Raw genomic sequence first — 16129 nt, 5'->3', positions numbered from 1 at the left:
GGAGCGGCTGGGCCCGTGAGCCATGGCCGCTGAGCCTGCGCGTCCGGAGCCTGTGCTCCTCAATGGGAGAGGCCACAACAGTGAGAGGCCCGCGTACCGCAAAAAAGAAACAAAAAAAACAGGAGATAACTATGCTAGGAGAGTAGCAGCGGGCCAGGATTTAGGGTCGTAGCCCTGAGAAACATGGTAGAAAATTGAAATAACCCTTGTGGAAAAAGAGAATAGGGAATTACTACGACAACTCAATTAAATGGTATCCGCATGGAGAGCACAGATGAGGTTGGAAATCTTAAGTACCAGTTAGTATTATTTGACAAGAGCTGAGGTGGGTGGGTTGATCTGGTGTTCATAATATGAAGGATGTGGGGCTAAAGATGAGGTGGGCAGGTGATTTGAAGATGTCAATAAGAAGGTAGTTGACATGATTGGTTGTGGCTTTAAAGGGGAGAAATTAAGGTAAAAACAGACTATTGGGCTAGGGGAAGAAGGAGGGCAAGCTCAGAGATCAAGGTTGTGAGAATGAGGAAGTGGAGAGAGTGGAAAAAGATGAGACTGACTTGAGAATAGGCAAGAGGACCCAACAGAGTAGTGCCAGGAGTGCCCTTGCCATGGGCACAGTTGTGAACATTCACAAATGTCTCCATGTTGTTCAGGGAAATGAGTTTGATGCTTTTGAACTGAAGAATTCTAATACAGATTCTTCATATCAGTTTTATGATGGAAAATGGCATCTCTCCCCACCTACGACTGGGAGAGGAGACACCTCTTTCATCTCTTTCCTAAGATTCTATACTAACTGTGAAGATTAGTTTTTTAAGACCAAGCTCTGGAATTTCATTTGTCACATTCATAAGCAAAAATTGGACCTCAAGATTACCAGCAGGAATGGAAAAAAAGAGTAAGGGAAACTTTACTTAATAACACCGAAGTAAACATATTGATGATCTTCCACAGAGAAACAACTTAATGTCTATCAGCAGGTAATGGAGAAATAATTCATAGCACATCCATATGATATGGCATAGGAAGTAGCCAAAAATAGAAATGAGGAATCTCTTTATATACAGAAATGGCATAATCTCCAAGATATCTATGAAATAAAAAAAAATCATGGTGCATATGAATGTATATGTGTATAAAAAAGGATGGTGACTAAAATATGATATGAATAATAACGTATCATACTTTCCAGGTTATGCCTACATACCCTTGGAGTAACCTTCTAAGGAAGGTCAGGAGACGGTGGGTCTGGCACCTCTAGAAAGCCAAAAGTTCTGAAACCAGATCTCAGCCTAAGAGAACAGTTTGGGCAGGTCTTTGGTGGGGATTGTTTGGGGACTTTAATTGCAAGACACCACGAATAAAAGTGTACATGCCAAAGTGCCTTGAGGCTCGAGCCTAGTGTGAGACCCTCTCTGCTACCTCCAGCCTGAAATCTGATCTTGTGTTAATTCAAGGGTGTGCCCACGGGGAGCATTTTCACAGACAGGGCAGACTCACATGAGTGAATGCTGGAAAAAGCTGAAGTCCTTTAGACCCTGATCCAGGCGACATGGTTCTCACTCAAATGGGTACAATGTTTGGGTTCTTTCTTCATTAAGTGCTTTAGTGGCATCAGAATATACTGGAGCTCCATCGAAGTTTTCTGTTGTACAGGTATAGTGAATATAGGAACCGCAGTTCCCAAGATCACCACCACCATCACTCATTTATTTTATCCTCAATGGAATAACCAATGCCAAATTTCACGGAATAAACCTTACAAGGATGTTTTGTTCTTCACCGTGAGAAAACCCCATTTACGGTAAGATTTGATCTACCACAGCTTGACTCCACTGAAAATAAAAGTCAATCTTTTTTTATCAGTTGGGGTGTCAGGTTGCAGAAAAGTTAACATAGCACACCTGAGACTGCTTATCCTTAGAATGGTCTGCTTGCAAAATTGACCCTTGGCTGGCATCTGGGAACGTGGATTTCCAGAGGGTTCCCATCACCCACACTAATAAGAACATCTCAGTAGGCCTTAACTGTTCGTGCAAACAATGTGATTTATGTGAGCAATTTCCTTCTGGGAGTCTGGAATTTTGGTAATGCCGAGAAGAAGTTGTCTACCCGACTGGCCCCCAATAAAAACCTTGCTAAGTCTTCAATGAGCTCCTTTGGTAGGCAGTATTTCACATGTGTTGTCACACCCCCTTGCTGGGGAAATTAAGCAAGTCCTGTGTGACTCCACTCGCGGAGGATTCTTGCAAGCTTTCACCTCGTTTCCTCCAGACTCCCCGCTGACCTCCACCACTGCCAAGCTCGTTTTTCCATGCTGATTTTGCTTTGTATCCTTTCTCTATAATTAATCATAGCCATGAGTATGACTATATGCTGAGTCCTGTGAGTTCTCCCAGGATGATCATAGCTGCTGTAACAAATAAATGTCAAGACTTCAGAGGCTCAACACAATAGTTTATTTCTTGTTCGTGTAGAGATCAAGGCCAGTGCTCCTGGTGGGCAGGTGGCCTTCTACTCAGTCACTGAGGACCCAGGCACCTTCCATCTTGCACTCCATAATAAGTTTGCAGTGGGAAAAAGAGACGGGAAAGAACACGCCTCCTTCTTAACCCTCCCCTTAACCCTAACCCCAGCGTTGGCCCTGAGATGACGCACATCCACCTCTGGCCACATTCCATTGGCAATCACTAGTCATATGGTCCCATCTAGATGCAAGGGGACTAGGAAATGTGGTCTCTGCTTGGTGGCTGTTCCTCTGCAGCAACTCTGTGGAAAGAAAGCATGAATCTTTGATGACCAGCAATAGTACCATAATAGATACTTATTATGGACCTGTCGTGTGCTCAACTTCATACCAAGTGCTATGATACAACACAAAGAATTCATACTGTTCTTACCCACATGAAGGTTGACATGTAAAAGGGAACGGGTCACCCCCAAGGATGAGGAGACAAGGCTCCCTTTTTCGGGGAAGTCGTCTTTTCTACTAGACCCTCCCTCTGTGTTTCCCTAGTAAGTGGTGCTGAGCCCTCACATAGCACTTAGTGTGTTGAAACTGACCATATTCTTGGCAGACTCTCCTGACCAATTATAATATTTTTGAGGTCGCAATGTCAGTTGCCTTTTTTTTTATTATTATTATTTTTTTGCGGTACGTGGGCTTCTCACTGTTGTGGCCTCTCCCGTTGTGGAGCACAGGCTCCAGACGTGCAGGCTCAGCGGCCATGGCTCATGGGCCCAGCCGCCCCGCGGCATGTGGGATCTTCCCGGACCAGGGCACGAACCCGTGTCCCCTGCATCGGCAGGCGGACTCTCAACCACTGCACCACCAGGGAAGCTCTCAGTTGCCTTATTGATCAGCACATATTCCTAGTGCTCAGCACAGAACATGGTACATCTGAGATATTCAGTAAATGCGTAAATGAATGAATGTTCAAGAGGGATGGTGAGATAGTGCAGTACCATGCTGTGAGCACAGGTTATTCAAATCTTCTTATCCCTTGTGACCTTGAAAAAGTTGCTTAATTTCTCTGAACCTCAATGTTTCATTCTTAGAATGGGGAGAAAAACACTAACTTTGCAGGGCTGCCATGAGGATTTTCTGAGATTCTGAATGTGTATTCAGCATCTAGCCCTGAAGTTATGGAGAACAGTTTTTCACCATGGAGTACGATGTTAGCTGTGGGTTTTTCATAGATGCCCTTTATTGGGTTGAGGGAGTTCCCTTCTCTTTCTAGTTTGGTCAGTGTTTTTGTTATGAAGAGGTATTGGATTTTGTCAAATGTTTTTCCTGTGTCTGTTGAAACAATCTTGTGGGTTTTGTCCTTTATGTTATTCACGTGGTGTATCACATTGATTTTTTTTCTTTACTATTTTCGGTTTTCTGTTTATTCTCTTTTGTTTTAATTGAGGCATAGTTGCTTTACAATGTTCTGTTAGTTTCTGCTGTACAGTGAAGTGAATCAGCTATATGTATCCCTATATCCCCTCCCTCTTGAACTCCCTCCTTCTCTGCCCGCCCCCCCCGCCCCCATCCCACCCATCTAGGTCGTCACAGAGCACAGAGCTGAGCTCCCTGTGCTATACGGCAGGTTCCCACTAGCTATCTATTTTGCACATAGTAGTGTATATATGTCAATCCCATTCTAAGATGTTAAATCAACTTTGCACTCTTGGGATAAATCCCACTTGGTCATGGTGTGGAATCCTTTTTTTACATTGCTGGATTCTATTTTCTAGTGTTTTGTTGTATTTTGTTTTGGTTTGGTTTTGAGGGGCTCTTTTTGCGTCCCAGATTGTTTCAGACCCTTCACTGGATTCCCATGGTGCTTCCCAGAGGTCCCAATGGAACTCCTTACCGGTTTCTCCTGAGGACAGTTTCTAATAAATCACTTCCACTCAAATCCTCTTCTCAGGTGCAGCTCGTGGGGATCAGCCTACGTCACGGACCTCTCCGGTCACGTGGCCCTCTCCGGTCACGTGGCCCCTCAATCACTCCCATGCCCCTCCCACTAACCCGGCTCCGCGAATTCTCCCGCAGGTGATCTATACCCTCAACACCCGACAGGACGAGGCCGAGGCGGGCATGGAGGCGCTGCGTGAGGCCCACCAGGAGGAGCTGCGGAAGGCGGTGGCCGAGACGGAGGCCAGGCTCCTGCAGGCGCAGGGCCGCGCGGGCGAGGAGGCCCTGAGGCAGCGCGTCCAGGCCCTGGAGAGCGCCCTGGAGCTGCAGAAGCGGCTGACGCAGGAGGCGCTGGCCCGGTCGGCCGCGTGCAGGCTGGAGACCCAGGAGAGGGAGCTGAGGGTGGAGGCCGAGCACGCCGAGCGGGTGCTCACCCTCTCCAAGGAGATGCTGGAGCTCAAGGCCGACTACGAGAAGAGGCTCCGGCACATGAGCGGCCACGAGGCGCCCCGGTGGGGCGGGCTCGCCCAGGAGGGTCCCGAGCCCCAGGCCGAGCTGGGCTGCGGCCCCGAAATGCGGGAGGTCCTACTGGAAGTGGAGCGGCTGCGAGCGGAGAACCAGCAGCTGAGCAAGGACTATGCTCGGAAGGCCGAGGAACTGCAGGCCACGTACGAGCGGGAGAACGAGGCCGTCCAGCAGGCCATGCAGCAGTCGGTGAGCGAGGCCCTGTGGCAGTGGCAGGAGAAGGAGACCGACCTCCGGAAGAACTTCCAGGCCCAGGAGGCAGCCCTGCAGGCCCAGGTCCGGAAGCTAGAATGGGATCTGGAGCACAGAGGCCGCAAGATAAGTGACCTGAAGAAGTACGCCCAGAAGCTGAAGGACCGCATTCAGGTAAATCAGGGACTCTTCCTACCTTCCAAATGGGAGACTAAGCATGGCCCCTAGTGTCGAACACCTACCGTGTGTCACGCACTGCGTGAAGCCCTTGGCTTCTGCCAGAGCGAGCATTATTACCTCCATGGAGTTCAACCACATTCATTCAGCAAGTATGTGTGGAACACCTACTATGTGCCAGGCCGGGGCTGTGGGCAGGAGACACACGGTGAGCCGGCCTTGATCCCTGTCCTCTGAGAGCTGAGAGACTTACAATTTAGAGATGAGAAGATAAAACTGAAATTGAGAAGCTTAAGGATGGGCCTAGCTGGTCACACAGCTACAAAGTGTTTGAACTCAATTCAGCCTGATTCTAAAGCCCCCACTCACTCCGTAACAACTTGCTGTCCTAATATCCTTGGGGCTTTGTATTTGTGGAAAGCCAGACCATTGACGAGTCAGTTACATGAGGCCCACAGACTCACAGAGCCCCATCTCTAAAAGTAACAGCAGCTAGTATCCTTCATACTCCCTGAGCATTTTTTTTTCTGCCCCAGACACTATCTTATTTGATCCTCACTACAGAAAGGTTAAATAACTTGCCAGAAGTTACACAGCCAATCAGAGGATGAGTGGGGATTTGATGAACCCCGAGCCACTGAATTCCAGAGATTAAAGGCATATGCTGTGCACTTACCCACTTTTCAGATCTGATGTACATAGGATGTCTCGACCCAGAACTGTAACAAGAGAAATGAGACCCTTTCTGTCTGTTTAGGACCTGGATGTGCAGCTCAAGGAGGCTCGACAGGAGAATTCAGAGTTGAAAAGCACTGCAGAAAAACTTGGGGAGAAGCTGGCTGTTGCCAAAGACAGACTAATGTTGCAGGAGTGTCATGTGACACAGAAAAGCGGTGAGATGCCCGGAACGATTTCCTTACACAGCAAAGGTTGGCCTGACGCTGCTTGCAGCCTTGAGACTGTTGAGGGAGCAGAGTGGAGGGCAGGGCTATTTGATCTGACCTGCCTGGTGGGCAAGTCCCATCCATGCAGGACACAAGTGAGCCGACATCCAGAGCTGCCGCAGGTCAGGTATTTAATAGGCATGATGCAAAAGGATGTCTGGCCCCCCAGAAAGTTCTCCACCAGATCCACCATAGTGCCTGAACTTCTCAGCTCTGGCTTTTCCCCAGACTTAGACAACGCTTTATACTCTTAACATCATTCACACAGTGATGTTATTGGGTGTTCCCAATAATGTTGTGAGTTAGGTATCGTCAGTATCCCATGTCACAGATGAAGACATGAGGCTGAGAAAGTTAACGTGGCTAGCTCAAGGCCAGCCAGCTGCCTGGTGATAGAGGTGGTGTTTGAGTCTCAGATTATCTGACTCCAAAGTGCTTTCCACTGAGCTCCCTCATCAGAAAGTGCTTGAGTATGTACAGTGTCATCAGCTTGACACTGGGAGATATAACAAAGGCACAAAACATAGGCTCTGCCTCTAGGGAGTTTATGGGACTGCTACTTTACAGCCCACAGCATGCCTTGCTATCATGGGTGCGGCCCAGGCAGCAGTGAGGTGTCTGGGAAAGAAGAGATCACCTCGGGCTGGAAAGTACGAGTTGGAACCAGAGGGTATGGAGGGTTTACAGCAGTGGTCTCAGAAGTAGGGCATATGGGAAGAAACTGAGCAATTGTAACTATATTTATTTTTTGTCTTATACTTGAGATCTCTTTATTTAAATCCTTTGAATGTACATATATCCAGGAACGTCCTCAATTTCTTTTTAAACTATGGAAAGCACAATCAAAAAATTTGAAGATGACTGGTTTAAGAAGGGAGAGCCGGACAACTGTTTGAACTCAAGATGCTACTTGGGCAAAGGTGACAATCACCACTTGGACCCTGCTTGAGGCCAGAAGGCCATGGAGCAGGGATTACATAGGGGAGTCAAGGGCAAAATAGTTGAATAGCAGAATGGCAACCCAACTGCAGAGGCCTCAGGCATGAGGCCAAGGCCAAGGGCATTCCCAACGATGTTGACACTGTACTTGCAGATGATATGAAGACTGAGAGGGTTTCAGAGAATAAAGTCCTAGGGAAAGAGAATGATTTGGAAGCCTGCAGTCTCCATCCTCAGCAGGATCAGAACTTTCCCAAGGAGTGTCCATGCACGAAAGGAGGCACAGATACACAGGTACTGTCTGACCCAGTCCTGGGGATGGAGCAATCACAGGGGGACTCTGCTGGAATGAGCTTCAGATGGAGGCCAGCCCCAAACCATGACAGGTCCACTTGGAAGCAACAGGTCCCATAGTTTCAGGGGTGCATGCATGGGTGTGAAGTTCCAGCCAACGTCCTGCCAACTGCATGTCATTGCACGTGAAGCCAGGAGACTGAGAATGTAGCAGAATGCCCCCAACTCCTTATCATTAGTTCCTGGGAAACTGGAAGCTTGCTTAAGATTCCTGCTATATGTTCCCAGTCAAAACAAACAAAGCATTTTTTAGAAACCGCCATAGTATGGGCTGGAATATCTGATCCTATGACAATAGATACACTACTCCAAAAAGCCCTTTTCCGATGGTGGATAAAGTGAAGTCTCTTACAGATATCAAACGTGATTTTATAAACTTTATTGCACCTTGTGATACATGCTTTGAAATCAGTAATCAACATTGTAGAAGTTAACACAAAAGAGAAATGGTGATCTCCTCCTCTCCCCACCCTGGCAGTTTTACAAGCCCTTTTTCTTTTTATAGACCAAGAAAGAGGCATGTATTGAAACAGAATATATGAAGCAAAAATATGAAGAAGACCTTCGTAAAATCAAAGATCAGACAGAAGAGGAGAAGAAACATCTCAAAGACCAGCTGGTGAAGCGCCTAGAAGACTTGGTGAAGAAGCACACGGTGGAAATCCAATTAGTTCGCTCATCAGTGGAAGCTGAGAGGCAGAGGCTACAGACGGTGAGATCCCCTTTCAGAGATACCATTCCGTTTGTTTTTCCTTGCCTCTACCTCCCTCCTTTCCTCTTTTGTTTCTTCTTTCCTTCCTCAAACATTTACTGAGCTCCTCTTGTATATAGATCTCAGCTAGTTCTCTGATCAGAGGGAGTTCAGAGTCTTCAGGAGGAGACAGGGCACCCCAGGGCTGTGAGACAATAGGGCCTAGAGTTGTTGACATGGGGTGGAATTGTGTCATATGAGTGTTTAACTTAGGGAAATTCAAATCCTCTAATCTGCAAAAACAGAGAGAAATAACATGAAGTGAACACGCAGGCCTGGTAGACTGCCTGGATTCAAATCCCAGCTCTGCCACCCTCTAGCTCTGTGACCACAGAAAGTTATTTAACCTGGACTCCTCACAGGGAAACTCTGCGGGGCCCCAAGTTACTCATTTATAAAACAGATGGTGATAATAGCACCTCACAGAGTAGCTGCGAGGATTGCATGAGGTAATCCATGTGTGAAAAAACGAAGCACATCATAGTGCCTGGGGCGTAAGACGCACTAGGTAGATGAAGGTAATTAATTAACCAGTAGGAGAGAAGTTTCTCAGCCTCTGAGTACTGTTCCAACTTCCCACCAAAGGGGGCGTTTTCTGCTGAGAGGGAATGCAAAGCATCATCCCTCGTGTTTGCTGAGGAAAGCAAATAACATGTATATGAATGCTTTAGGTAAAGAGTGAAGTATACCAGTATTATTGTGAGCATAGGTGGTGCTTTAATTATTATAAGAAGGCTTCTTTCTAATCTAAGAACTTGCATTATCACTATGACTTTTCACTGAAAGATAATCATATATCACTGAGGAATACAATGTGTGGTGGTGAAGAGTAGTAGATACTCAATAAATATGTGTTGGATAAATAAATGAACTTAAGAAAGTCTAGTCCTGGGTCCAAGTCCCGACTCTTTCACTGGCTTTACTACCACGGACAGGTCACTTAATCTTTCTGAAACCTGATTTTGAAAATAAGGATAAATACTTTGGGGGCTTGTTATATGAATTAAATATGGTGGTTTTTTAAATTATGTATTTATTTATTTATTTACTTTGGGCTTCGTTGGGTCTTCATTGCTGCACGCGGGCTTTCTCTAGTTGCAGTGAGCAGGGGCTACTCTTCATTGTGGTGCACGGGCCTCTCATTGCGGTGGCTTCTCTTGTTGCGGAGCATGGGCTCTAGGCATACGGGCTTCAGTAGTCGTGGCCCTCAGGCTCTAGAGTGCAGGCTCAGAAATTGTGGCGCACAGGCTTAGTTGCTCCGTGGCAAGTGGGATCTTCCTGGACCAAGGCTCGAACCTGTGTCCCCTGCATTGGCTGGCGGATTCTTAACCACTGTGCCACCAGGGAAGCCCCTAAATATGGTTTTATATATAAACTCATCTCAGTGTACAAAATGTAGCAAAAGTTTGGTAAACGGTGGCTGTAATTAGTTACCATGTGCATTAGATAACATCATGTGTGATAATATTATTTAGTGTCCACTATACTTTATAAAGCACTTTATTCTTATGAACACATATAATCCTCCCAACAGGATTACAAAATGAGTGTTCATATCCCCATTTCAGAGATGAGAAAACTGAGGCTCAAAGATGTTATGTATCCACTCACACAGACAGTGAGTGGTGCAGCTACATTAAAACCTGACAGCCTGACTCCAGAGGCCGTGGTTTCCCATCCCTACACAGAGAGGGAAGCAGCTGTATTGAAAGCACTTTCCTCCCCATGAGCAGTGACTGGTTGCACAAATCCAATCCTCATTGGAGGAAAGCTGAACCCGCTTTCCATCTTGAGCTACAATCAGTGGGAGGGACAGTAGCTCTCCCAGAGCTACAGGTTGCCCTGGTAACCTGTCAGCCAAGCCTGACTCTGAGTGTAGAAATCCCACTTCAGCTTTAATCAGGGGCATGGATCCATTTGGGAAATGAATCATGTAGAAATAAATTGCATTTCCTCCTGGTTTTTTATTTTCTTTCTAAAAATTACAGTCATTTCTACAAACTGAGGATATATGTTACATAAATTAGGCCATGCAGACTACAGGAAGGTAAAACCTTGAAGAGGTCCCAGATCTGGTGTTCATGGACTAAAAATAGATACCGGTTTCCCCTCTAGAGTTAAGAGCACACTGTTCCTTTGGGCCCTTGAGTATAAATATGTTGTGTATCCTGAATGCTACCTTAACCTGAAAAAGACACCACAAGAGGTGGGCTGGAGTTCACCCAGACAGTTTATCTGCCTTTCCTGTCTGTAGGATTAGATGATGTTACGACTTAATCTTCACAGACAGAGCAGAGTATGTGTCCTGTAGTTAGCACTCGCCCACGTTGATTCCTAGGAGAGTGTGGAAAGATCTATTGAGTCCTTACTGAGCTGTTCTAGACACTGCTGCGTTCTACACCTCATTTGTATCACTTAGGATTCTGGGTGACAAGCATCACAAACCCACCCTGGGCGGTTTAGGTAAGAAAGGAATTTAGTAAAGGGTAATGAAAAGCTTTCTGGAAAACCAGGGAACTGGGCTTGGCAAACTGCTCAGTGATGAAGACACCCTTGCTGCCATGTCTGAGCCCAGACCTTCTGTTTACACAGCTGACACCACCAACACTGGGCCCTGGATGTTGCCTGCAGAACTGCACTGTCCAATATGGTAGCCTCTTGACACATGTGGTTATTTACATTTAAATCAATTACAGTTAAATAATATTTTAAATTCAGTTCCTCAGTGGAACTAGCCACATTTCAAGAGCTCAATTGCCATATGTGGCTAGTGGCTCCCAGATTGGATAGCACAGTGTTGAGGGATTTCTATACATTAGCTACATTACATTTTAGAACATTTCTATCATCACGGAAAGTTCCGTCAGTCAGAGCTGCTGTAGAATGGCTGCCCCTGCTGCCCCTGGGAAGTTCAGTTGCCAGATCCTTTATGACTCCAGCTTGTACGTATCGATGGCTTCCAATTCAAAATCCGGGGTGGGTGTGTCTGATTGGTCACATGCCTCGATCACATGCCCATGCCTTCATCACAAGGGAGTCTGGGAAGGTAAGTCTGACATTTTCTGGTTCTGTGGTGGAAGGATGGCTCTGATGTGTCAGATAGAGAATTTCCCTAACATTCAGAGAAGGATCAGAGGCCGGGCAGCCAAAAGGAACAACAGCTCTCCACTCCATGATTTAATTCTTACCTCAGCCCTGTAGGCAGGGCTTGTTTTCCCATTTCACAGATGAGGAACCTGGGAAATGAAGTCACTTGAGTATCACATGAATTGGGTGTGAGTCAGGGCTGCCTTGACTCCAAAACCAGTAACTATTGCCCTCTGTCTATGTAGCAGAACAGAATAAACATTGCCCTGGGCCTTGGAGAGCAGCCTTCAGGTCTTCACCCTGCCAATATCCATTTATGGTTTATTTATCATTCATTGAATGCGTACTTGGTGTTTTGAGCAATGCAAGGATACAGGAATCAGCCATGCCTACAGGGAGCTCACAGTCTGGAAGGAGGAACAAGACATGCACTGAAACCATCTGTCAAGTCTGGGTGTAAGAAGTGCTGTGCTGGGGAAGCAGCCACGTTGTCACCTTAAATAAGTCACCCCAAACCATTCTAGGCCTCTGCTTTCTAATTTCAGTAATAATATGAATGTGAATAATTTTGTCTAATTCTTTTCAACTTTTTATTTCTATCAACTCCAAAAATACTCTTCATTATTGAGAAATAGGTTGCTTAATTTCCAAATATTTGGAACCTTTCCAGATATCTCTTTGTTATTGATTTCTAATTTAGTTCTCTTGTGATCAAAGGACAGATTCTGTTCTTTCCTTTTCAATTAGCTCATATTATTGTATGGCCCAGGGGTGGTCTATCTTGATGAATGGTCCAGGTGCCCTTGAAAAGAATATGGATCTGCTGCTCTTGAGGGGAGTGTTTCATAAATGATAATTAGGTTAAGTTGGTTGATAGTGTTGTTCAAGTACCTTGTTTCCTTACTAATTTTTTCTCTATTTGTTCTGTTGATTATTGAGAGAGGAGTATTGAAATATCAAATTTAAGTCAGTTTTTATATTTTCCCTTTTAGTCCTGTCAGTTTTTGCCTTAGATAAATTCAAACTTATTTATGAGGTACATACACATTTAGGCTTATTATGTCTTCTCAATGAATTGGCCCCTTACTCATTATGGAATATTCCTTGTCCTGAAGTCTACTTTGATAAAAATACGGACATTCTATCATTTTTGTGGTTAGTGTTACAGTCTATCTTAATCCATTCCTTTACTTTTAACCTACCTGTGTCTTTCTAGTCAAAGTGCTTTTGTATTGGGTTGGCCAAAAAGTTCGTTCGGGATCCGTAAGCTGTTACAAAACCTGAACGATCTTTTTGGCCAACCCAAATAGGATAGCTGGATTTTCTGTTTTATTCAGCTTGGCAGTCTGATTTTTGAGGGTCATTTAGACCATTTACATTCAATGTAATTATCATTAAGTCTACCATACTGTTGAGTTTTTTTTTTTTCTTTTTGTCACATCTTTTTTTCTTTTTGCCTGTTTTCCTGTTTATTTTTGATTACTTGAATATATAGCTTTTGGTATTCCCTTTTTTTTTTTTTTTTTTTTTTCGGTATGCCGGCCTCTCACTGTTGTGGCCTCTCCCGTTGCGGAGCACAGGCTCTGGACGCGCAGGCTCAGTGACCATGGCTTACGGGCCCAGCTGCTCCGCGGCACGTGGGATCCTCCCAGACTGGGGCACGAACCCGTGTCCTCTGCATCGGCAGGCAGACCCTCAACCACTGCACCACCAGGGAAGCCCTGGTATTCCCTTTTTTATCTCCACTAGTGACTTGTTAGATATCCTTCTTTTGGGGAGGGGATGGTGTGCCATGGTTGCTGTAGGATTTATAACATGCAACTTTATCATTGCCATCGAATAATATGATGTTACTTCATACATATTGTGTTGCTGTAAGGTTTGTATGGAGAAGCAATACATATATACTTCACTGTACAAACCTTACAGCAACACACTATTTTTATTTAGCCTTTCCTAACCTTTGTGAAGTTGTTGTCATATGTTTTACTTTACATATGTTATAAAGTCTACATCGCTTTTCTATTTCCTTAGTCAGTTATCTCTTAGAATTTTTAAATGAGAAAACTAAAGTCTTTTATATTTTCTGATTTACCGTTGCTACCCTCTTCATTCCCTTGGCATATTCAAGTGCCCCATCTGGTATCATTTTCTTTTGGCCTGAAGAACTTCCTTTAATGTTTCTTGTAGTGTCAGTCTGCTCACAGCAAATTCTCTCAGTGTTTATATGTCTGAAAATGTCTTTATTTTGCCTTCATTTTTGAAGGTTATTTTGCTGGATATAGAATTCTAGGTTAACAGTTTTTTTTCTTTCAGCACTTTAAAGATGCTGTTCAACTTTTAAAAATTTTTGGTTTGTATTTTCCTCAGATGAAAAGTTGGTAGCCACTCTCATCTGTTCTCCCCTGTGCATAGTGTATCTTTTTGTTTTCTGATTGCTTTTAAGACTTTTTTCTTTATCATATCACAATTTGATTATGATATGTCATGGTGTGATATTCTTTGTGTTTTTCTGTTTGGGGTTCTGTTTGGACGTCTTGGGTCTGTAGGTTATAGTTTTTTTTCTGTATTCAAATTTTTAAATTGAAGTGTAGTTTATTTGCAATGTTTTGCTGTGGGTTATAGTTTTTATACAGTATGGAAATTTTAAGATCATTATCTCTTCTGCCTTCCCCTTCTGAGTGACATTTCAGGCTTTGTACCGGTTTACTCTTTCAGCTACAGCAGGAACTTTACTATAAATACATACCAAGGAGTGATTTTTCTTCTTGAAAAAAGTTAACGTGTTTTCCTTTAAAATGCCAACTGAAATCTCTGCTTGGTGATTTCCTGTGGCTGCTTATTTGTTGTTCCCGTCAACAGTGGCTCCCTTATGTGTCTTTTCTTAAACTGCCAGTAATTGTGGACAATCTAGACAAGAAAGCAGAAAAAGGGTGGGAGTCCTGCTTTTGCCTCTTACCAGCCATTGGATTTGCTTCATGTGAAATGGATGCAATAAAGCCTTTTTCCATAAGTATTATGAGAGTTAAATGAGAACAGAGCTTATGAAAATACTCTGTGAATCCTGTAAATTCATAACCCATGGAGCCTTCTTCCAGGGGTGGGATGCAGCAATTTATATACCTGAAAGCATTCATCTCCTTCTTTTTCCTCACGTTCTTGTCTTTGTAGTTGTTTTTTCTCTTTCCACGAGTTAGGAAGAGAATGTTAACGCTTCCTGTTGAAATCCTCAAGGTCACTTGAGGAAATTTGGGGGGAAAATTTTTCCCTTTAGGTCCATTTGTCAAGGCAACAGCTGAAGCTGTGATTGATTACATATACCCTAGGACATTAGGCTGTGCAAGATTAGAAATAGCCACTGCTTTATGCTAAGCATCTTTCTCACAGGGGGTTTCCACTGTGCTGTTACAGTGAACATGCCTTGGCAGAGTTAGGGAGTGTCTGCACCAATAAGCGTGTTAAACAAAACTTCTGTTCAATAAAAGATTCTGTGAATGAGGGACTAAATAATGAAGTAAAAAAAATCAGAATCTTTGCTGAGGGGACGGCCTTATTTCTGATGTTGCTTAAGTTATCTCAGCTTGTTTTAAACAAAAAGTTTATCTATCATCTTCAGAAAATGAACTCTCCAAAGCAACAAGCCCTGCAAAAGGAGATGGTGGATTTACTGAAGACACTGTACATTGGCCTAAGTGTCCACATCATGCGACCCTTACAATCTAATCACAGCCCTCTTTTCTTCTCTTTTAAATGACTGACCCCAGGGACAATGCAAAGCGGCACCCCAGGGCCACTGGCCTGGCCTGGGGCTGTCCCCATAGAGAGTGTAAAGGTGTCATCCAGATGATCAGTAGCATCTCTTTAGATGATCAGGTTAGAAATCCAGGAGTCAGAAATCCAGAAATCCATAATTTCTCTGTCATCCCTCACATTCAATCAGCCATAAAGTCCATTCATTCTGCAGTTGACCCTTGAACAATATGGGAGTTAATCCAAGTATAACTTATAGTAGGCCCTTCGTATCTGCAGTTCCTCCACACCCACAGGTTCAACCAACCACAGACTATGTAGTACTGTAGTATTTACTGTTGAAAAATGTCCACGTATAACTGGACCCATGCAGGCAGGGAAGAAGCACAGCCAAGGAGTCATCCTTTCCTGAGTTTGGATCTTGACTCTTCTGCTTACGGGCTGCATGACCTTGGGCAAGTTATTTAACCTCTTCAAGCTTCATTTCTTCATCTGTATAATGAGCTTTAACAATACTACCTAGCTCATAGGGTTTTCATAAGGATCAACGAGATGATCTGTGAAAAGCGCCCAGAAAATGGTACACACTCAGTAAATGTCAACTGCTAATATGTCTATCAACTTCCAGTTAGACCATAAAGGTGTGTAATCAGTTATCACCATCCAACATGGTATCTACTGCGTTATAGCTGTTGACTTTGCTGCCTATCTCTTTCACGCAAATGTGAGCTCCTGGTGAGTAAGCATATTGTCTGTTTTTATCCCCAGCTTCAAGAACAGTGCCAAGCACATGGTAGGTCTCAATAAATATTTGTTGAACAAATAAATGACTTAATATCTACCTAAAATTCAGCTACGAGGAACAGAATATTTCATCCACTGCTCTAGACACTTGAAAAATTTCCCCAGATATTAAGCTAGATCAGAAAGCATAAGCATCTGTAAGAATAGTACTACTTAGCATTTATCGATCCCTTACTATGTACCTAGAACTGTGCTAAGCAT

The 16129-nt window shown here is 44.2% G+C and overlaps 1 protein-coding gene across 1 annotated transcript in view; it reads left to right on the top strand.

The window, feature by feature from the left end:
• FAM184B (family with sequence similarity 184 member B) overlaps positions 1-16129 on the top strand; it is a 112637-nt gene that overhangs the window by 42302 nt on the left and 54206 nt on the right. The window contains 4 exon segments of the mRNA XM_032632978.1: positions 4544-5296; positions 6057-6192; positions 7337-7476; positions 8042-8248. Of these exon segments, the coding sequence (XP_032488869.1) occupies positions 4544-5296; positions 6057-6192; positions 7337-7476; positions 8042-8248 (1236 nt within the window).

This window comes from Phocoena sinus, chromosome 5 (genome assembly GCF_008692025.1).
Source record: "Phocoena sinus isolate mPhoSin1 chromosome 5, mPhoSin1.pri, whole genome shotgun sequence".
Classification (NCBI taxonomy): Eukaryota; Metazoa; Chordata; class Mammalia; order Artiodactyla; family Phocoenidae; genus Phocoena; species Phocoena sinus.
Note: the sequence above shows the minus strand (reverse complement) of the source record. Positions and strands in the feature narration are given on the sequence as shown.